The 23,316-nt window shown below is 35.9% G+C and overlaps 1 protein-coding gene across 3 annotated transcripts in view; it reads right to left on the bottom strand.

Annotated features, from left to right (window-relative positions):
- Positions 1–2,459: 2,459 nt before the first annotated feature.
- The window catches only part of Zmat3 (zinc finger matrin-type 3), a 34,017-nt gene continuing 13,160 nt past the window's right edge, over positions 2,460–23,316 (bottom strand). For 2 of the 3 annotated variants that reach the window (XM_015494245.2, XM_048814253.1), the window contains exons 3-6: positions 15,102–15,221; positions 12,045–12,211; positions 11,815–11,915; positions 2,460–9,449 (exon numbers count right to left, since the gene is read on the bottom strand). In XM_015494245.2, the coding sequence (XP_015349731.1) occupies positions 9,238–9,449; positions 11,815–11,915; positions 12,045–12,211; positions 15,102–15,221 (600 nt within the window). In that variant the 3' untranslated portion in view covers positions 2,460–9,237. The remainder of the gene's footprint in view (positions 9,450–11,814; positions 11,916–12,044; positions 12,212–15,101; positions 15,222–23,316) is intronic. The other variant, XM_015494246.2, reaches the window with a different exon arrangement.

Raw genomic sequence — 23,316 nt, 5'->3', positions numbered from 1 at the left:
AAAAAAAACCAAGAAACTGGTCACTGTTACTGACAGGTCAGGGGGGCAGGGGAAGCATGGGGTTCAGGGGTGAGTCCAGAACTCTCCTATTCAAAATGTCAATTCATTTTTTTTTCAAAAGACCAATCCTCTAAATTATTCATAAAGCCGAGAAAAGACTAAAAATCACCACAGGTCATACCTGATATCCTAATTCTGGGAAACTGGATAGAGAGAGGCTGACGTGCCAAAAAGTACACAGGTGACAGAACTGGGACCAGCTATCCAGGATGTTCTTTTTCTAAATGTTTGAAACACATAACAAAAGACATAGAAATGTTTCTTACATTGTTAGTTTATTGAAGTAGAAAATATTTTCTCCACCCAAATAAGTTATATTTGGGTAAACTTAATATTTTGTAGTTTTTATTTTGTCAGCACTATTTCTGTGTATTTGGTAACATTTGCCCCTGTATATAATTTGGTTTTAATTTTCAACAGTACTTTTTGATGAAAGAATTTTCTACTCTTTGCCTCCTGTTTGGGGCTTTCATTAACCATAATTTTAATTTAACTTACATGTTTGTTATTCACATATGTTAAAATGTGTTGATAAACTTTTTGAAATAGATATTTTGAAAGCATTACTTTTGTGATGCTTTCCATATGCATAAGTATGTATATACATACACATAAATAAGTATCCTGATTGTCAATTCACCATTTTTCCATTCTGTCATAATTTAGCAGCCAAAGCTGTAAAAACGGCCCTCTTGTAAACATGTCTGTTTTTGCTTTATTTATGAGCAAAATCTTATTGCATGATTAGTTTTGCTTTATTTACCACTAAAAACTTTCATCCTGCGCTCCATGTCTTTTAACCAAATGTCCTGGTATACCAACCACAAACAGCTAACTGTAAGTTTTGGAGAATCCACAAGATGGCACTAGATACCTTTGTTCCAAGTCTATAACCTAGGAAGCGGTTTCTAGATAGAAATCAAGGTTAAAGAAGTGCCTCTGGCATAAGCAAAGATTAAAAATTGAAGCTAATATAAAAGACATCTTGCTCCTGTCTGGAGGGACGGCTGCCAGCCAAAACACATTTGAAGTGTAATTACATACTTAAAGACTCACCCAAAAGGCCAAGCATAAGCTATAGACTGCCTATACTTCTTCCAGCAGCAGATTTATATCTGTTCCTTTGGACATACTTCATTACTGGTACTTGATCATCTTAAACATTTCCAGAGACTTCCTCCTAAATATGCACCCAATCTGTGCTGTGTCTATGTCTGTGTGTATATATGTGATAGATATACATACACATCATGAAATGTATTTGGGACTTTTTGGGTAAGAGCTTATAAAGTTGCATTCTTATTCAATAATATTTACATTTCACAATAATAAACTGTCTTCATCTTTTTTTTACAAGGTCCCAGTTCTCAAGAGTTTATGAATATCCCACAAATTGGAATAAAACTTGGTGGGTAAAGTCTTAATTCAAATGTTAAGTCTTAAAACTCATCACAGAAAAATCTATTTCTGAGCTCCTGACAATCCCATATCAATTTATAAAATACTGAAAAAGTTCATTGCTAGTCTTTTACATACATGCAATTTTAAAATATAAGACCCCACACACGCACTTGATCTTGAATAGATTTTCAGCCAGTGAATAAGTCTCAGAAATTCCTCAAGAAAGGAACGCTGAAAATCTCTAGTGGTTTAAGAGTCTTTTTAAAATGTCCATTATTTTAATGCCCATGAGGTTTTATTTTAAGCTAAAAAAATCTCTTGGAAATGATTTTATACAATGTGCTATCTTGAGTATTTTACCACAGACACGTTCAATGTGATCTATTCACTTCTTTCAGAAACATTTTTTGTATATAGACATGAGAATTTTTCCCACGACAGTAAGTGTATGTGTCTAGCATCCCAATTACACCAAGCCTACCAGCCATCTTGCAGTCTATAATCTTCCTAAATGAGCATTTAAATTCAAAAACACACTGCATATAGTAAACCAGAGTGCTCAAAGAACTACTACTCAATAATATATTTTACAAATAAGCTGATTATAAGACTATTTTACATGTGAAATGCCCAGAAGATCAATGAGTACATGCTTTCTAGAATGTGTTTATTTCCAGAATAATGGTTGTGATCCTCAGGTCAGCTTTTGTCAGGATTTGAAGGGAAGATAAATATTGAAATAGATCAATACAAATGGGAACACATTCAGTCCCAGGCTGGCTCCCATGATGGGGAACAAAGGCAGAATGGGTAGCTTGGTCAATTCTGCTGCAAGACCCAGAGTTTACGAAGCCCTTCATGAGTTCAGGGGGTTCATTGTAGATTGTATGAAGACTGACAATACGGGGTACCCAGAGTCATCATCAATCGGCATCAAAATGAACCTCAGTACTGATGATTTACCTCTTTCCATTGATCTCCAACTCATAACCAAACAATTTTCAGACAAGACTCAAACTGTTTTATTAAATTGAACACAAAATGCCTGTTATAACATCAAGCCTTTATCAGAAATCAGTACATAAGTAAGGATACACAGCCAAAATGAACCATCAACATAAGCAGTATAAATTTTAAATAACTTTCAGATTTCTATATTCAATATGCTGAAGAAAACAAAACCAAAAAAGCAATTTCAATTTCACAATTCACAGTTGATTGGTTTTAATCCCATGACACGTTTGTCATTTCTGTAGCCCCAGAACAAAAACAGATTTCCAAAGCGGTGACTGGCACATTGCCCCAATAGCATACCCAGATCTTAAGCCCCTGTGTGACATTTAGAGAAAATGTTATCAAACAACCAAATTTCATACAGTTTGAGCTGGCATTGTTTAGTTATATCCTTTACCAGAAATAGCAAAAGCAGTTTAAATATTTGCCATGCCATTAAGTGAAGGGTTCTAAAGTCTCCCTTGGTTTTCAATGATTTTATTCTCTAATTTAAGACAACAACTGTGTTTAAGTGCAACCTTAACAGTGAAAGCAAAATCAGTTTTGCTTCTGGATCTAGAGCATACATGGAGAGAGGACACTTCCTGCCCTGGCAGGTACATGGAATGCTTGGAAGCAGAGCCTAACATATTCATAAGGCATTTCAAAGCAGACACACCGCACAGACCAAATCACCATGGTCAGTAGAGGGTTCCAGGTGAACACCACATAGGCAGAATCAACATGAGATCCTTACCAAAAAAAAAAAAGAAGAAGAAAAAAAAAGAAGAAGAAGAAGATACAGTGGTTTACAAAACCACAGGAAGGTACTCAGGTACAGAAAGAAGGCAAAAATGACCAGCCACTCCAAAAAGAGTTTTGTTCCCATAAATGCCACATTTACGGAGTAAATAAACTACTTTATATGTGCTTTGCTCTACAATAATATCACTCATCTTGGCACAGGGAGTTACTTTTCCTTTAAAAAAAATAATGTAGAGAATATACATATAATCGTGATACAGAACATTTATTTTCACTAGTGAGGGGGTCACATAAGCACTCACATAGAAAGTTATGAGTGAATTATGAATTCTATTTAAAGGCAAAAAAAATTTGATAAACCCTGCATTATTAGTTGGTATTCAACAGTACAATGAGATTTTAGCAACTGCATTTGGCTTATTTAAGAACTATGACTGTGAGAATATCTTTAAGTTCAAAGAATTGTGAAATGTCTAAAAATAAAGCCTAATTAGTAAAAATATGTACTTTTCTTTAAAGGACCCAAAGGAAGTGTTCAGTTGTTTTAGAAGCCATGAATCTTATCAAACAAGCATAAGAATATAAATCAGAAACATTTAAGTTTTAATTATGATACTGTTTTATCCATTGAAACATCATGACCTGAAACAAGTCACTTAAATTCTGCAGATCTGTCCACAAAAAGTGGGCCTAAAAATAAAGGCATATGTCAAAAAGATTTTCTTAACATTACAGGAGTAAAGCTAAAGATAGTTACTAAGGCTCACAATTTCAACAACTCATTGTACAGTACAATCATTTTTAATTCTGCTAATTACAACTTGAAGCATGAGTAATTACAATACTCAGGGAACTCAAATCAAATTCTTTACATAAATTAATAGCTGCAACTTTCTAACCTACCCAATCTGTTCTAAAGTTGTTTGAAACAGCTAATCATGGGTGGGCTTGACCCTTTACTCCCCTCAACCTTCTTGGAGAGCAGCAGAAAGCAGGGAAAGAAGAAGTATCAGGAAAATAAGCAGCAACCAATTGAAATGAGGTAAAAGCTTATTTCATACACCCCAATCAGTACTTGACAGTTTTCTGAAGAAGCTGCATACATAGTTCAGCAAGAACACATCATCAGAAGAGAGATAAAGAAAAAAAAACTCTCATCGTGAAACTTTAAAATTTATGACAATTAAGCATTTCAAATAGCTGACTCCAGAAAACTTGAGTTTGCAAAGGGAGTTGTCTTTCTTCACTCTAAGCATGCACAGAAACAGAAATTGGAAGAGGCAAGGCCACAGGAGGAAACAAAGATGTGGTGACTGGCTCAGAGTGTCAACTTTATACACAGCTTTCAAGATGCTACTAATATTCAAACAAATATTAATAACACCTCGTAAGTTTATGGTCTGAAATTTACAATGAAATGTATACCCCAGGGGATTGAGAGCTGGAGTGATGGGTAGAAAATAAAAAGGGCTGGGGATGTAGCTCAGTGGTACAGTGCACCTGGGGACAATCCCTGATACCACACACACATACACACAAAAAAATATTATTTTTCTAAACATCATGTCAAGTTCTCCCAATCCACTACACCACCATGTAATAACACATCAAGGTGAATACTGCCAGCCAGGGAAACTGGATTCATCTTCAGAGTGTATGGTTCCTGATCAATAACAACAGTTTTACTTGATATCACACTGAGACTGCATTAAGAAAGAAAAAACCAGATGTGGAATAGAATCCACTCAGACCTTTGCGATTCCAAGCTCCTGTTTTATGAACCGTGATTAATGGCAATAACTGTCATCTCTTCTCTCTGTGAAATGCTGATACATACTAAAGGCACTCATATTCTGGGCTTAACGGACACAGGGTCACATGGGACCATAAGCCAGTACTTTTTTGGTAGCTACCCAGAAAGGGAGTTTATAAATGATCTCCCCATTCACAATGGGAAGAAAACATCAAACAGCTATCAGTAGAAATGTCTTATGAGAAGCTATTTATACAGCAATTTATCCATTCAGTTACATGGACAGAAAAAGCTCACAATGTTAGGGGTTCCCCCACCAACAACACAAAAACAGCAAAACATTATTTTATTACATATGAAACTCCTAAGTAGTGATTTGATAAGGGAAAAAATAGTTGATAACATCAATCTTTTTAAACACTTGTTCAAAAATCTACATTAAAGTTTTGTCTATGCAGACATAACATTCCTAAAGCAGCTCTGTTGTCCTTAGTACGTGCCTCACCAAGTTCTTTAGCTAGTATTTCCAATCTAAGCTCTGACACAAAACAAAGTAGGTTAGGTTCCAAATCCACCATTTTTAGGCCTCTCTACAGAGAATATTACATCAAACAGTTATAGGTCTCCCCTGACACAAATAAGACTCATTTTACATAGGTCAATGAACAGTCCTCAAACTGTCATTGCTCACATTCCCAGACAAGTTTAGAGTGAAGGAATCACAATCCCACTACTAAGCTTTAGAATCTATCTACAGAGGAAGATTTTACCAGATACATACACACATATTTGTGTATATGAAGATGTATTTCTCACTTTATCCGTGTCCAAACTGTAACAGGTAGCTATAAGCAAGCATAAAGTTCTGCAGAATAGCTCTGTGAAGACGTGGGAGGTCTCACACTTTACATTCACCTTTTGAGTCAAAGGGATGCGGGGATAATCTTGAATCACCAAGAGTCTTCATTGAACCTCAGGGTCTCAAAAAAATCCTAAATGGTTTTCTAGGTTTTGCAATTAATTAAAGAGGAAAATATTGAGAAAGAGTTGGGGGGGGGAGACTTTTCAAAACAAATGTTATAAAAAAAATAAAGTATTCACCTTGCAGAATTCAGTGCAGTAAGAAACAAGCAGACAAATATAATGAACAACATGCACATATTTACAAGTTGCAGAACATGACATACAAAAGTCAAGACCAACAAAGTGTTTCCTACTCAGTGTGGAGTCAAAGGATTATAAGACAACCATCAGCTTCACAACTGAACTTTAAAACAAAACAAAAAAAATACTTTGAAGGCGTATGCAGGCTAATCTTCTAATTGAAATATGGAACTTTTCCTTTAAAATCTCTCACTCTTGATATCTTAGAATCATTCCTTTCAAACATTGATTTTTAATGACAACATACACAAGGAGTCACAGAAAAAAGAGACTTTGTTACTAAGAGTTTTTAACAAATGATTACTGAAATCTACTGATTTTTTTTTTTTTTTTTTTTGATTAAAGGTCCTTTTCTGGTTAGACCTCTATCTGTCCTTGTATATGGCATATAAGATACATGATTCCTTGGGGAGCATAGAGTGAAGATCCTAAAGCACGTTACAGAGCAGGACTGGACTTGACAAAAGGACGCCAACAGCAATCACATATCACTGACTTAGAGGCAACAGCGGCCTGCTTACACAGGGAAGAAACAATGTATAGAATGTGTGAATATGAGAAACTGTTCCATGCAGTGATGACAATCCCTGCCGCCCCTTGTCTCACCTATGGAGCACAGGTGAATACTGCAAGGTAACTAGTACAAAACACAACTACTAGCATAGACATCTGTGATTTTTTTTTTCTTTTTGATGTGCATGTAACCTCTATAAGTGATTGTAGAAGTTATCAACTTCCTAGAGTTTAGAAATTAAGAAACAAATTGAGTTACTGTAGGCAATATGGTACTAAAGTGTCATATAAAACAAACACATAGCTCTTTTTTAGTGCAAAAAAAGATAGCAAGTAAGAAATAACACTATAAATCTAACTTCTTTCTTTTAAAGAAAATGCGCTTATGCATTCATAACATCCATTAAGGGCACTGGGAAACTGGAAACCTGAATACACAAGGCCTGAAAAAACATCAAGCCCTTAAGTCCACTGCTTTTTGTACACAGATGATGAAATTGTTAAGTAAGGAGAGCAGGGAAAACACATCCTTTAATTTCATTTCCAGAGGAAAAACTAAAAGTAGATGAATGCCACTTTTACAAGATGTAAATTCATATTCACAATCTTTTAATGTTATCTGAAATATAAAGATACAATGACATTCTCTCTAGGGTATCATATAAAACTGTGTTTGCGCGTGTGCCTGCGTGGCTATGGCTATGGGTATGGGCGTGAGTATGGGAATGGGAATGCACACATACAGAGGGATAATGTGAGATTTCTAAGTACTCATTGAATCAAGTGGCAGCACTATATTCATATCTACCCAAAAAGTGACACTTAGCAGCAAAATGAGTAACCTATTGGCCAGTAAGATAATCCCTAACCTTCTTAAACTAATCAATTTTATAATTACTGCAAAAAGGGTTATAATACTAAAAGTCACAGGTCCATATAGAATCTCAACATAACATTATTTTATTTTTCTATTTCTGGGGAAAAAAATTACCAAAGAATTCTATTTTTTTGTAAACCATCACTTCAGTAGAAGAAAATAACTTGATATTGTTCTGGAAGTTAGTCACAAAACCAATTTTTAACTATGGGTCTAGATGGCTCAAAAATTGTTCTGAAAAATTACCAAAAAGGAATGGTGATTGAAATTTTCCTGCTCTCCATCTATTTGCCTATAGAACTCTCAAGGTTACACAAAGAGTTTTAATTAGCAACATAAGCAGTCAAGTGTACAAAGACATGGTTCAAAACAACCTTCTTGGTGAATGTGGCTTTTCAAAAGAAATAAGACTGAGTGTCAGTCTTATCCATGTCAAAGAGATCAAATACAAAATTAATGAAATTTTACATAATACTTCATTAGTTCATCTAGACATACTCTATGATTTCATATTTTAAAAACAAAACCCCCAAATAATAGTAATACCATTATAATTATCAGATACCAAAATCATCTATGATATAGTTTGAATATTCTCAGAGATGCCAGATTACAAAGGATGAAAAAAAGCCCATGTATTTTTCTACTGGAAATGATGACACTAAAACTTGTCAGCTTTTTTAAAAAAATTCCTCTATCTATGAAACAGCAGGAAGTGGTACTTTTCAGGACAGCAACTGGCAAGACAGAGAAGAATGTAAAGTACAAGAACTGGATCATCTAAAAAGCCTGCCAAAACAATAATATATCAAGAGATCTGAACTTATGGTTGGAGACCATCACACAAGGGCATATTACCATGAATAAAAGCATAACTCTAAACTGAAAAAAAATCAAACCCATCTTTATGTTTCCTAAAATCAGCTGAAAATATTTAAAAAGTCATGTCCATCTTAAACTCATTAGACACTCAAATCTGGGGCTTAGAAAAACCACAGCAGAGCTAGGACATGAAAATGAGCTTATTAGACAAGTTGATTCACTAGTGGAGGGGAAAAAAAGAAGAGAATGGTGGTGGCAATTAAATGTGTGAAATCCATAATTGGAAATGAAGTTTAGCCACTTGGAAGATAACAAGCACACTGCAAGTGTCTGAATTCAAGAAAATCTGCATTTTGGTGGTGGAGGGACATGATACAGGGAAAGTGTCCTGGGAAAGACCCTAATGCCATTATAATGACATATCCTACTGACAGTGCATGGAGGTAATGGTTCCAGCGAAGCCTTGGGAAACAGAACTCTGCTTACCTGTTTTAACTGTGATCTGAAGTAAGAACTCAATACAGCTCTTTATTTAACAGTACATAAAACTAAAATGACAAAAGAAGTTGAAGTTTTTAAATAGTCATAGCTTTAAGTGATCAGGCTACTAGTCAACCAGAACTTGGCCAAGATAAAGTTATTTCGGATGGGGTAGGTAGGTCACATGCTACAAGTAGCTCAACACAGCTGACCTGGGAAAGTATTATGACCAAAGAAGCACATTTCCCTCCCCCCACCCCCAAGTTTTGACATCTTGTGGTACCACTGCAGGCTACATGTATTAACATTAAGCAGAGGAATGTACTCATATCAAAAGGACCACAAAGCAGGGCAAATTGACAGAAGGCAAACAGGCAGGACAAGCTGCTCTATCTGAATGTGGCCATCACTATACATAGCCCAGATTCTCCATCTCATTCCTGTACCGCTGCTCAGACACCTTGCTTTTGTGTTGCTTGCTCTCTAAGTGCTGCCGGAACTCCATCTCTTCGCCAGCCCCAACATTACACATTGAGCAGTAAAACTGGCCACTTGGAGTAACGCACATGGCTAGATCACGTGGAATTCTCTGCCGAGAACGGGGATTGAAGTAAGGACCTGCTAAAGCCAGAGATAAAAATATTGCAGTTGAAACAGTCACTATGTGAATGATACTCTGACCAATTCGTACTGTAATTTTTAACTCTAAATTCAAGTTATAAAATTCCCAGATTCTTAACTTTAAAGGAAGGTGAAATTAATTTTTTTCAATTACCAGTTTATACATTCTACAAAGATAAAATGATTCTCCCAAGAATGTCAAAAAAGTTACTGTAGAGTCAAACTCAAACTCTAAATGGTTATGCCTCTAAAAAGTGAATACAATTTTTAAAATACTTTAATTTCCAAGTATTATATCTAAATTCTTATAATCATGTGTTGCTTGCTCTCATTAATCTAATTCTACTTCTGAGAATTATCCTAAGAAAGTATTAAGAGTTTCTACACAATGGGCTGGGATTGTGGCTCAGGGATAGAGTGCTTGCCTAGTGCGTGTGGGGCCCTGGGTTCAATCCTTAGCACCACATAAAAATAAAGAAAAAAAAAAAGAGTTTCTGCACAGTGATTTATCATCAAGGATATTGATATGAGCAGTGTTTTATAAAGGCAAAATTGTGGGGAGGAGAAATTCAAAAATAGGATTTGAAAAATTATGGTAATGACTGCAAAGAAAAACTATGTATTCGATAAATATAATGATACAGGAAACTATTAATTACATGAAAATATAATCACAATATGCTGTTAAGTAAACCAAGAATATCATAAAATATGATCATATTTCTATTTTAAAGAAATACTATGCAGGGCTGGGGTTGTGGCTCAGCAATAGAGCGCTCACCTAGTTCGTGCGAGGCCCTGGGTTCGGTCCTCAGCACCACATAAAAATAAAGGTATTTGTACAACTAAAAAATAAATATTTTTTTAAAAAAGAAATAATATACAAAAAAGGATTAGAATGACATTTTTGATATTTTGATATTTTTCTTCTTTTTACATTATTGACTTCTTTACCTGGACTATAAGTTTGCTAATTTCCTCCTTTTTTTTTTTGGATTGAACCCAGAGGCATTTGACCACTGACCCACATCCCCAGCCCTTTTTAATTTTTTATTTAGAGATACAATCTTGCTAAGTTGCTCAGGGCCTCACTAAATTGCTGAGGCTGGCTTTGAACTAGTGATCCTCCTGCCTCAGCCTCTTGAGTCATGAGGATTACAGGAGAGTACCAGCACCCAGCCTGCTTTTCTTTTCTATTATAATAATAAATATTTAACACTTTTCTCAAAATATAGCTGTGATTGAAGTCTATAAGTTTTGATATGGTATTTTCATTACTATTTGATTATAAGAATTTGTAATTCAGTATGATTTCTTCTTTGAACCATGAATCCTTTAGAAATATTTTAAAATTCCTGAACAAATGGAACAAATGGAAATTTTGTGCGTTTTTATATTTTGGTTACTGTCATCTCATTTAGTTGTACTCTGGTAAGAGAATATGGTCCATACTACATTTCCTAAAGTTTATTTTACCTAATATCACTACATCTATCCCAGCATCCTTCATTTCATTGAGTTTCTTTTATGCAGTTTGATAATCTTTGTCTTTTAACTGAGACTTTAGTAAATTTACATTTTTTTTAATTCCTAATACTTTGAGACTCTTATATACTTACTACATTGTGCTTTCTATTCATCCTTTCTTTACTAGGTATCTTACTTTTCAATTAATTTTGCTTTTGGTTTGTGTCACCATGCACATAACTGCTCTCTGCTGACACACGTAGCACTGGAGACTGAAGGAGAAGAATGAAGGGACCACTCAGTCCTCCCCTCCCCAAGGAAGAAAAGCAGAAAACTTCCCAATAAATAAGTGGTTCTGAACTGAATGTAGATATCAAAATCACCAAGGAAGCATTTACAAAGCACACATATGTCTGGGTCCTATTCCAAATTTACTGATGGAAAATCTTTAAGAAATTATTCAGGTGCATTTTGAAAACACTCCCTGAATAATTCTGATGCAATGCCCTGGTTAAAACCCATTGCTATTTTTTTTTAATTTTCTCCAAGAAATGGGAATTGAATATGGTGCAACTTGAAAACAAACAGCTCATTTTTATGACACACTTTTATTTTTCAGCTGGCAAACATGGGAAGAAACATAAAGGAACTATGATGAAAGACCCTAAAACATAGACTATGTTTAAAAATCAAAATAAATAATATACTAAGTAGGAAATAAATAAATAACACTTGAAATAAACACCAGCCTGAAAAAGTCAATAGACCAATTCAATAAAACAATGACTAACCCTGATTCTCAGGGCTATCTATTACTATGAAAGAAAATAAAAAGAAAAGAAACCATTTGTAAAGTGTATGTGGAAATTTCCAAGGTATGTGGAAATATACAGGATACCTGAATTATTCTGTACTGTATACATATTTCTCCTATTAGGCATCATCTTAAATTCATTCCCCTCTTTCCGAGCTCGTCGTTGACCCACCTCTGAGGAGTCCCTGGAGAAAAGAAATTGAAAAAGGATGAGGCTTCTAAACAAGGATCCCTTTCAACTTCTTTTTTTTTTTTTTTTAAAGACAGTCCATCTCACATAACACTTTGGCCTTGGAGAAAATGGCAATACCTACGAGAATGAGTTACTCTGAGCTTCCGCCAGTCGCAGCCTCTTGGCATGATTCTTCCCTTGATAGTGAGCCTGAGCCACAGCCGGGGAACTAAAGGAGGCATCACAGAGCTTACAGTAATCATTCTCTGTAGCCAGGATCACTCTGCCTCCTGGCTTGAAGGAGCCCATCTGATATCAAAGACACAAGAAGAAACAAGGTTAAAAAATATGGAGCCTATTCCTTCCTTCTCCTAAAGGTTTTTGTAAGAACTGAAAAATAACCAAAGGATATGACATGACCATAAACAATCTCTCAGCTTTATAAGGAAAGGAAATAATTAATTCAAAAAAGAGAGTCTGGGAGACATAATCATGGTTTTGCTCTATAATCACATATGAATTAAATCAAATAGCTTATTGCTCTCTCCATTGAAGAAATTTTTTAATGAATTTAAAATTTTTAGCATGGAAAATTTAGGTAAATAAATAGGTAAGACCTAAACCCTCATTTCCAGAATGAGTAAAGTCTTCTTAGAATCCTTCGATAAACATTTCCTGAATGTCAATGGTTTATTGGGTTTGCTTCCTAATCCAGAAGGGATGTACAGACATATAAAAGTCCTTGTCTTCCATGAAGTCTACAAACTAGCTACAGATATGTTATAATCAGGGAAAATAACTAGCAGATCCAGACAACTGTATTCAGATTGGAGAACAACATGTTAAAGAAAACCTAACAGCACCTGGAAGATGGCAGGCATTCACTTTTGTTGGATTAACAAAAAGTTACAGACTAGATTTTGGCTATAGGAGAATAATATATATAATAAAGATCTTAGAAGCTATATCATAACAGGAACAATTGAAGGAAACAGCTCCGTTTCACCTAGAAGAGAAGATTCTCTCAGAATAGGATAACCGTCCTCAAAAATCACAAAGGGCTCTGCTATGAAAGACTGCTTAGGTCATTTCCCTGAGGGGATAAGCCAGAGGAAAGCAATCCCCAACAGGGAGCAGCCATCCAATTCTAAAGCAGCCTTCAGTAGCCAGCAGTTTGACAAGTACACAGCTTGAAGATCCCTGTTTTCCTCTCCTCTGATTCCATTTTTAATATATCTAATTTCCCCACAAATCTATGAGGAGGAGGAACAGATGGAATTGCTATCCACATTTTAAGCACTAAAACACTGATGCTAGCAAAGTAAAATTATACCATGGTGGTTAGGAACAGAGAGGTCCAAGGATCAAAAGGAATTCTTGCTCCACCATTTTACAAAACGATGCAAAACCATGGAAAGTTACTTAGCTTTCCTGAGCTTCTAATAAACTTACAGTGGAACTCACACTGCAGGCCCACAGACCACACTTTGACTGAGGCTGATGGCTCTAAGTTTTTACAGGTATTAAATGAGGTAAGGGGTTGGAACGAGAGTGAAGCAAGTGAGATGCTTGCCTTGAGCACAGCAAAATCTCAATTTAATAGATTTTTTGTTAAAATACTGGGGATTGAGCCCAGGGATACTCTAACATTGAGCTATACACTAGTCCTCTGTTTTTTTATTTTGAGACAGGGTCTCACCAAGTTTCCCAGGTTGGCTTTGAACTTGCCATCCTACTGCCTTAGCATCCCAAGTACCTGAGATTACAGGTGCGTGCCACAGTGCCCAGCTATATTATAATGGACTATTTTTAAAAATCAAATCTAATGTAAAAAATAAATTCACAGCAAAATATCAAAATTTTTAAAGAAAGACAGGATTAGTAGCAATGCCATGCAAAGCCATGGAATCTAAAGCCAAAGGAAAATCAGTATGTTTTTAATGTTTTGTTCACCAATAGCTTTTTCACATTTTGCATTTTTTAAAAACCCTAATTTCAAATATTCATCTTGAGTACTGAAGGTTTTTTCTTCCATTTAAATTTTGTACCCAAGTCAAGGACAACCCTTACCTCATCCTAGTTCCAGCCCTGAACAAAATAATGCATGAAAAGTGCTTAGCAGAGTGCCTGGCATAGGAAGTACTCAATTACAGTAATTATTTATAACTACTATATTGTTCTGTGGGAAATAATATTTAAAGATAGGTTATGGAGTAGTGTCCATATTTCAGAGACTACAACATGCAGTAATATCTTTCCTGAATCACCCTCTCTGTCTTCCAAAGAGCAAAAGGAACTGGCCTCTCAACTGTGTCTCATAATACCAAAGTCCGGAAAGTATTTATACATGCTTTCTACACACAAGGAAGTAAAGGGCAACCTGACGACAAAATATAACAAGGGCAACTGGAAGACAATATAACATAAATGGAATTAACTACAATACAGAAATCAATTGTTTCTCTTTTCATACAAGACATAGTGTTGACATACAGAATCATTTAACCCATAATTTTGAGAAATAGATAGAGAAATACTCATGAAACAATATCTGTTTCATCATCTCATGCATCACAACCAAAGCCAATGAGAAACCTCCAAGTTCACATCTGGTGTTCATTAAAACCAGCACATAGTTCAAGAAGTTACAAATACCGCCAGGTGCAGTGGTGCACACCTGTAATCCCAGTGGCTCAGGAGGCTGAGTCACAAGAATTGCAAGTTCAAAGCCAGCCTCAGCAACTTAGCAAGGCCCTAAGCAATTTAGGGAGACCCTGCCTCAAAATAAAAAAACTAAAAACCAGGTTGTGGGGCTGTGGTTGTGGCTCAGTGGTAGAGGCTTGCCTAGCATGTGTAAGGCACTGGGTTTGAGTCTCAGCACCACATATAAATAAATTAATAAATAAAATAAAGGTTCACCAACAATTTAAAAAATATTTTAAAAAATAGGGTTGGGCATATGGCTCAGTAGTTAAGTGTTGGGGGGAGGAGGGGAGGAGGAGGAGGAAGAGGAGGAGGAGGAGGAGGAGGACGAGGATGAGGACAAGGACGAGGAGAAGTTGTTACAAATACCAAGTAGGACATTATTTCAGGAATATTTCTATCCTGGTAGACAAATAGACAACAAACTTCATTCATGACCATTCATGACCATACAACAGCTTCCTCATGCCACTTCACCGTGACTCATGTGTCTCACCTGTGGAGGGACTGGAACAACTGGGGTAGCTACAGGCTCCACCACATTGCTCATTCTGGCAGGAGGAGGACAGCTATTGGCTGCATAGTAATTTCGTAGTTTCTTACCATGATTTTTACCCTAGAAGTAAAAATAAAATGAGTAGTCACCATGAGGAAAAAATATATAAATTTAGTTATTGTATTCACTTCAAGAAAAAAATACAAGCAATAGTAACTACATATTATTTCTTCATATATACACAGCACTGGGGTAGTCAGACTACTAGCTAGAATTGCTTGCTAGATCTTGAAGTATAATAGGATCTAAAAGAATTTATCTGGATAAAGTAAGAGAACAAAGCCAAAAAAAATTGATTTCCTACATGTTTCCAAAAAAGTGTCAACATTGTCCAGGGATCTATGTCCTCCTTCAACTTGTTGCCATTCATGTGCTACTGCTTAAATATGAACTTTATGATACACTGATCTAATCTACTTTAGAAGTAATGAACATAGACATTCCAATTCTTTTTACCAAAAAATAGTACTTACAGATTATCTTTTTACTTACAAAGGACTTTCATAAGCATGAGCTCATTTGCTGCTCACAAAAAATCCTATAGAGGAATTTGTTGATATTATCCATATATGACAGCTGAGGAACTTCTATCTACAGGAATTGGGGGGCTTGCCCACAGACCCCTTCAGGAAGATACAGCAGGGAGCTAAAGCTTGAAGCAGATCTCTGAATCCAAAGCATGGCTCTTTTTCACTACAGCATGATGGCTCTAGGAGGCACTCTGAACCTCTTAAAATGGATTTACTTTTCTCATTATGTTTTGCTTAAGTAATTATTTACATGATTCTATCCCTTGAACTAATGAAAACACTGGAAAAGGTCAATGGTCCAAAATCACTCTAAATGGGGGTAAACCAGCATATTATTTGTTAAACCAGACTGTAAAGTTCAAACCTCCAGGCAAACATCAATTTACCATTTACTATAGGCTAAACCCTAGGAATAAACAGGACTAGAAGAAACAGACACATAGCAATGAATTAATGATCTAAGTTTCATCTTATGCCCAAATGCCCTAGCTGTGCTCCCACCACAGTGACATCCAGAGAGTCAAATCTAATGGTCCCACCTATGCTTTCATCTTGAACTCTAAGCAGCATGACACAGTTGATCCTCTCTCCTTGAAATAACCTTCTCATTGTCCTCTGTCTTCTGTGGCTCCTCCTTATCTCTCCATCTCTTGTCTTCTACCAGATCTTCAACTCCACAGCACTGAAGGTCCTACACCTGGCCACCTTCTCTCTCCATCTGTGCTCCAATTCTAGGTTATTTTACCCAGCCCCACACCTTTAAAAGGTAATGAATAAGTCAATGACTTCTTAAATTATCCAGCTCTATCCCTGAACTTCAGAACCATGTCTCAATTGCATTATTGCCTTTCACACTTTGAAATCTTAGGAGGCATATCCATTTTAATGAAACTTTGTATTCCTTCCCCATAGAACTTTCTCATTACCACCACTGCCATCACTCATCCACATATCAATAAAGGTACCGCCATCCACCCAGTTACTCAAAAAAAAGCCAAGGAGTTTGTTCTTGGATCCATCCTTTCCTAAAACCAACACATTCAATCTATCAGCAAGTCTTGTTAGCCTACCATCAAAAAATATCCCAAATTATTCCACTTCTCCCCACAGACATTAAGTATACCCCCATAATCCAAGCTACCAATGCTCTTCACTTGCAGTAGCAACAACTCCTATCTAGTCTGTTATCAATCCTGACTCCTTATAACCCTCATTATAAACTACAGTGATAAGTCTAGACAGAAATCTGGTCACATTGCTCACTCACTTAAAATCTTTCAATGGCTTCTCACTACTACGCTTAAAATTGACAAGTCTTGCTTATAAGGCCCTACCTATCCTGGTCCTGTCCATCTCTCAGATTTTATGCCATTCAGTGCCCCTTTCCCTGCTAATTATGCTACTGCCTACTTTCTGGTCCTCAGAGATGCCAACCCCATTTTAGTTCTGGGGCCTTTGAACTTGTTGTTCCATAGAATATAGCTCTTTCAGATTTCTGTATGGCTGGCTCCATACATTTCATCTTTGAAGTCTCAACTCAAACAGCATATCTCACTGACTCTCAAGTGTCACATCCATTCCTCCCTTGTGTGTGTGTGTGTGTGTGTGTGTTGTGTGTGTCTCTCACACACACACAAACACACACACTCCCCACCCCATCAGATTACCACATTATCTAATTTTATTCTGTTCTAACACCACTTTCCACTATTTAAAATGATATGGTTTGTTTACTTATTTTTGATCTTTCCTCCCATCTAAAATGTAGACTCCTTGAAAATAAGGACCTTGTCTATCTTGTTTATTCTTCTTTCTCTGATGCATAGAACACTTTCTAACAAAAAGCAAGCAATCAATACATATTAGCTATATCAATGAATCAAATATCATAATGGAGATCATTTTTTTAAAAAAAACTAGTAGGAAAACAGAGAAGGAATTTCTTACGTCTACCGGAAATGTGTCAGAGGCTTCCCTGAAAGGGGGACATTGAGTTGTCTTTTAAAATGAGTAAAAATTTACTCGGCAGTAAAAAAGTTGAAGGGGAAAGAAAATTGTGATCTGAGGAAGGGTCCTGCCTGCTGTACTGAGAAGCCTCAGGAGAGAGGATCTTCAGGATCCTTAGGAGAGGGGGTAGGGGTTGAGATAGGAAGCATCCTCAGTGGTTCTGTTCCTAATCCAGAATTTGAACTTTTGAGGCAGCAGGGGACTTCTGAGAGACTGTAGGCAAAGCAGTACCAGGACTGGATTGCATTTGATAAACATCATCCTGAGATCAGGGGGACAAATCAGAGCAGACCAAAGCTGGGAGCTGGGAAGATAGAGAAAGTCAATGACTAAGCCCTGGATACTCCAATTAAGTGTGATAGAAAACAAATGTCCGGAAAATGAGGTTGATAATGCCTGGCCCATCAAGTAAGGCAAAACAGACAATGTATTATCATGGAAGCCTAGAACCAAACTGGAATTTGGGAGTGAGGTTAGACTGAAAAGGCATTATTAGCACGTACATGATATTTAACGCCATAGAACCAAAATAGATTACCTAGGCGGAGAGGAAACAGACAAATGTTTTTGAAAGTGAAATGAGAAGATGAAGCAAAATGAGGGTGTGTAGGAAAATAATGGCTGGAGTGAGAGAGAAAGATCTGACATCTGTGAAGAAGGTAAAAATCTAATAAAAAATTTTTAATGAGCTATGGAGTTTAGTTACCCCAGTGCAGCTGTTCTAAAGCAAGCCTGGCACCTCCCATCAGTCTCTCACTCATGTGCTCTTGTTACTGGCTTCCCCTTTCCACTTTCCTCCATGCTATGATGCAGCACAAGAAGCCCTCACCAGAAGCTGAACAGATGCTAGCACCTCTTTCTTTTATAAATTACCCAGCCTCAAGTATTATGTTATTGCACTAGAAAAATGGACTAAGACAAAGTGGTATTGAAAAGAAGATAGTCTGGGTCAACACACTGAGACTAAAATATCCATCACAGGATATCTGGATGTTGTGCACCAGGTTGGTTAGCACTGAGGAAGTGAAGGCTAAAGCAGTTTGCAGAATCTTCTAAAACTGGTAGGAATTTGATTCCACAGATTTGGAGAAGGACAATAGAGTTAAATAGTTACTGATTTCTCCCTATGTGCTGGTCACTGTCCTAAGAAATGGAGATAAAATGGTAAACACAAAGTCCCTGCCCACAGGAAACTTTTCCCAAGAATGAAAACAGAATATATATACATAAACAAAACATGATGTGACTGACAATGGCTCTGCAGAAAATAAAACAGGATGATGTTACAGAAAAACAGCAGAGGAGGGTAGGGTTGAAAGATATTTGGCTTTTCTGTAGAGACACATGAGCAAAAAACTAAAGAATGAGAAGCCTCCAGTTGTGTGGAGAAGATCTGGGTATTCAGATGTCCATTGGGCCAAGTTAAGTCAGAGATGATTCTCATTGTCCAAAGAGCCCAACCTAGTGTTCAGGAGTGAGGTCACGCTAGGGATAGAACTGGAGGAGCTACTGATACACATAGTATTTAAAATCATGTAAATGGAAGAGAAAAAATCACCTACACAGATCAAATAGAGATTAAAGGTCAATTTTGAGATAAAGAGTACAAAGGACAAAACTCTACCTTGTAGAGTATGAGAAAGAATAAGCATCAAAAAAATGAAACTGAGAATGCCCAGCATACAACTAAAGATGAACATCTGGCAAGAGGGCATTATGGAAGCCTACAACAAGCTAGCCTGTTTGGGAAGAAAACTATCTAGTTCGATACATTATAACCAAGGAAGAACTTACTTGTAGGCATTGCCAAAGAGAAACATGCACAGGGAGACAACTGTGAGAATGTGTCTAGAATTGTTTGTAACAACAGAAATAATTTAAATGGCTATGCACAGGATAATGGCTAAATTACAGTCTATTTGTGAAATGGATCAGTATAGTGGCACACAAGGAGCGTGCATGGCAACATAAATGATTGTCATAACAAAATGATTACTAAAACTAGCAAGTTTTTTACAAAAAAAGATGTACAAATAATTTTAATATGGGATTTTAAAACATGAAAAATAACACTACACATTAAATAGTCAAACACATTTTTGTAGCTAATGTATAAAAAATAATTTAAACTATGGGAACAATAATATCAATTCAGCATTGCAACTACATATAGGGGCGTGGGAGATGACACAACTAGGAAGAGATATATGGGGACTTCAACTGAATGAATAATTGGTATTCCTCAAGCAAGATGGCAAATATAAATGTTCTCTCACACACAAAAAAAATTTAAAAACAATAATAATAAAAAAGTGATTCACCAGTGCTGAGGAAAATCAGAACAAATTACTATTTTGATTTGAAAAGACAAAGGTCAAAATTGGCCTTAGTATCATTTCTGTGGAGTGGTGAGAGATAAAAAGTTATATGGAAAGACAGGGGAATGAATGTGACATAACTTTTCCTACATACTTATATAAACATACATACCACAATGAATCTCACCATTGTGTACATCCACAAGAAATTAATTTAAAAAAAAAAAAACTATGGGTAAATGGCAGAAAGATCAATAGAGAGAAGAGAGCAGAGGTGGGGAGAGAGAAGTGAAAGGAGAGGTACTAGGGTCTGAATTAGAACAAGTTATATTCCATGCTTGTATAATTATGTCAAGATGATTCTACTGTCATATGTAACTAAAAAGAATCAATAAAAATTTTAAAAAGTTATATGGAGTTTTTAAGGAATGTATAGGAACTATGAGTAGAAACAAGTATAGGCTGGTATATATAGAAAAAAATCCCACTTATGTTAAGAGAGAAAAGTAATTTTTAAACACAAATATTAGGGGATTAAGAATGGACTGCAAGGAGAATTAAAACCAAGAATCAATAAATGGGATGGAATCAATCTAAAAAGTTTCTTCTTAATCTGTGAGGTGAATAGACATACTCATAGTGGGGTAGGGAAAGGGAGTATGGGAAGAATAGAAAAACTCTAGATAGGGCAGAGGGGTAGGAGGGGAAGGGAGGGGGCAGGGGGTTAGCAATAATGGTGGAATGTGATGGACATCATTATCCAAAGTACATGTATGAAGACATGAATTGGTGTGAACATACTTTATATACAGAGATATGAAAAATTATGCTCTATATATGTAATAAGAATTGTAATGCATTCCGCTGTCATGTAGTTAAAAAATAAAATCAAATTTTTTAAAAAAAAAAAGAGTATTTGAATAAAAAAAAAAAAAAAGAATGGACTGCAAGGGATGGTCGGGTATGACACGTCTCTGAGTGAACTTTTTTTTCTTTTTGAGGGACTGGGGACTGAACCTAGGGGCTCTCTGTTACTGAGACACATCCCTAGCCCTTTTTATTTTTTCATTTTGAGACGGGGTCTTGCTAAGTTGCCCAGGCTGGTTGCAATTCTCCTGTTCCAGCCTCCCAAGCTATTGGGATTACAAGCATGTGCCACTGTGCTTAGCTAAGAATGCATTTTTTAATATAGTTTTGAACTATAGAACTGTATTACTATTTTACAGAGTTTAAAAAAAGAATCAAATCAAGGAGGACAGTGGAACACAATGTGAAACACAGACAAAAGCAAACAATCCTAACTACATGAACAGAATGACTAACAAGCACACTGAAGGAGCAGAGAAAAAAATACCATGAACATTTTCATATAGTCTTAAAGTATCTTCCCACAAGACACTTATTAAACACCAAACAAAAAATACTAACTACAAGGAAGAACCCTGGCAATCCCAACCTTTGTAAACTAAGAACTTTAGAAAACAAGATTTGACTGCACATTGTAGTGATAAAAACAAAAAGAACAATATATAATGCTATGCTCTGGCTAGTATTATTTGCTTTTCTCAGGGGTATGGATTATTGACTGCCAAACTACTTCATGTGCATTGAATGTATATGAGGAAGCATGTATTTTGTGAATAATGAAAACTGAGATCTCTCACTATCAAAGTACTTACACATAAGAAAAGATGGAATGCTAAAATGAATATACTGTTGTTTTGTACTGAAATTGGAAGTGTCCATCTGAAATCTATTTTAAATACAGGTACACATAGATAGATGTAGATGTAAAGACATATATTTACTAGCTCTGTTCACTGAGAAGATCTAGAAATGATGATCTTCCAGTACCAAAGGAAACAACACTTAGATTTGAGTTCCTAAATATCATTCATTCTCCAATTCCAATCATGACTACTTAAGAAATGGCTGATAGGGGAAAGCACAAGAAGATCCCCAAATGTTTTGTATTGCTAGAAATTAAGGAAGTATGCAAAAAATTATGGAAACATGTCAAGGACACAGAAACATCAGCCTGCAGGGACTCACACTGGTAAAACCTGGGGCACTCTATTGCATCAAAATAAACAATAACAGTAATAGAATATATTATCCCTAGAATAAAATAAAAATCCAGGCATCTATGATGATATAAACAAATGAATGTTAAAAAGGAAAAAAATCTTTCTTAAAATAAAATTCAAACAAATAAATGAGGGTGGAAAGATCAAAACAGAAAAATCACCATTTGGCAAACACCACTGTAGTAAGAATCATCACTGAGCTAGGCATGGTGGTACACACCTGTAATCCCAGATACTCGGAAGGCTGAGGCAGGTGATGGCAAATTTAAGACTAACCTTTGCAATTTAGGGAGGCTCTAAGCAACTTAGTTGAGACCCTATCTCAAAACTTTTTAAATATTTTTTTAAAGATTGGGGGTGTTGCTCAGTGGTTAAGCACCCCTAGGTTGAATACCCAGTACCAAAATATAATTAAAAATTAGATTTAAAAAAAAGAATCATCTCTGAGCAAAAATATGGTAAGAAATAAAATACTGCTAGGCATAGTGGCACATATCTGTAATCCCAGTGACTCAGGAGTCTGAGGCAGGAAGATTTCAAGTTAGAGCTCAGCCTCAGAACTTAGCTAGACCCTGTCTCAAAATTAAAAAATAAAAAGGGCTGTGGGTGTAGCATTCAATTCTCAGTACCAGAAAGAAAAAGGAAAAAAACAGATTGTGGATATAAAACAAAGAAATAAAATGTTCCCATAGACTCAAAGTATCACTCCACATGATACTTATTCAAAACAAAAAGCAAACAGTAACTTTAAAAAGGAGACCTCTTGCAGGTAACACTTTAGTCGGGTGGTCAAAGTTAGTAACACCAGTATGGCAACATATTTACCTCAGGTTCTTCCTGATGTGATGCACTAGAAAGAACACAATAGTATTTCTGTAGTATTTTTGCCAAAAAAATATATAACCTGAATTTAATCAAGGCCAGGTTTGAGACATTCTACAAAACAACTTTCCAAAAACTGTAAAATCAAAAAAAAAAAAAAAAAAATGATGAAACAAAATTTAGTCAAGNAAAAAAAAAAAAAAAAAAAAAAAAAAATGAAGATTTATGATGTCAAAATACATTCAACTGTCATGCATGACTAAAAATTACAAATTTTTAAAAAGTGATAAAATTTTAAAAAGATAAAAGAAAAACCAAGGACCTGTCCAAATTAAAGGAAACATGAAAATGACATACAAAATTTCATTATAGATTGGTTATTGGAACCAAA

The sequence above is a fragment of the Marmota marmota genome, unplaced genomic scaffold, assembly GCF_001458135.2.
Source record: "Marmota marmota marmota unplaced genomic scaffold, marMar, whole genome shotgun sequence".
NCBI classification, from domain to species: domain Eukaryota; kingdom Metazoa; phylum Chordata; class Mammalia; order Rodentia; family Sciuridae; genus Marmota; species Marmota marmota.
The sequence above is the reverse complement of the archived record's forward strand: the minus strand, read 5'-3'. Positions and strand labels throughout refer to the sequence as shown.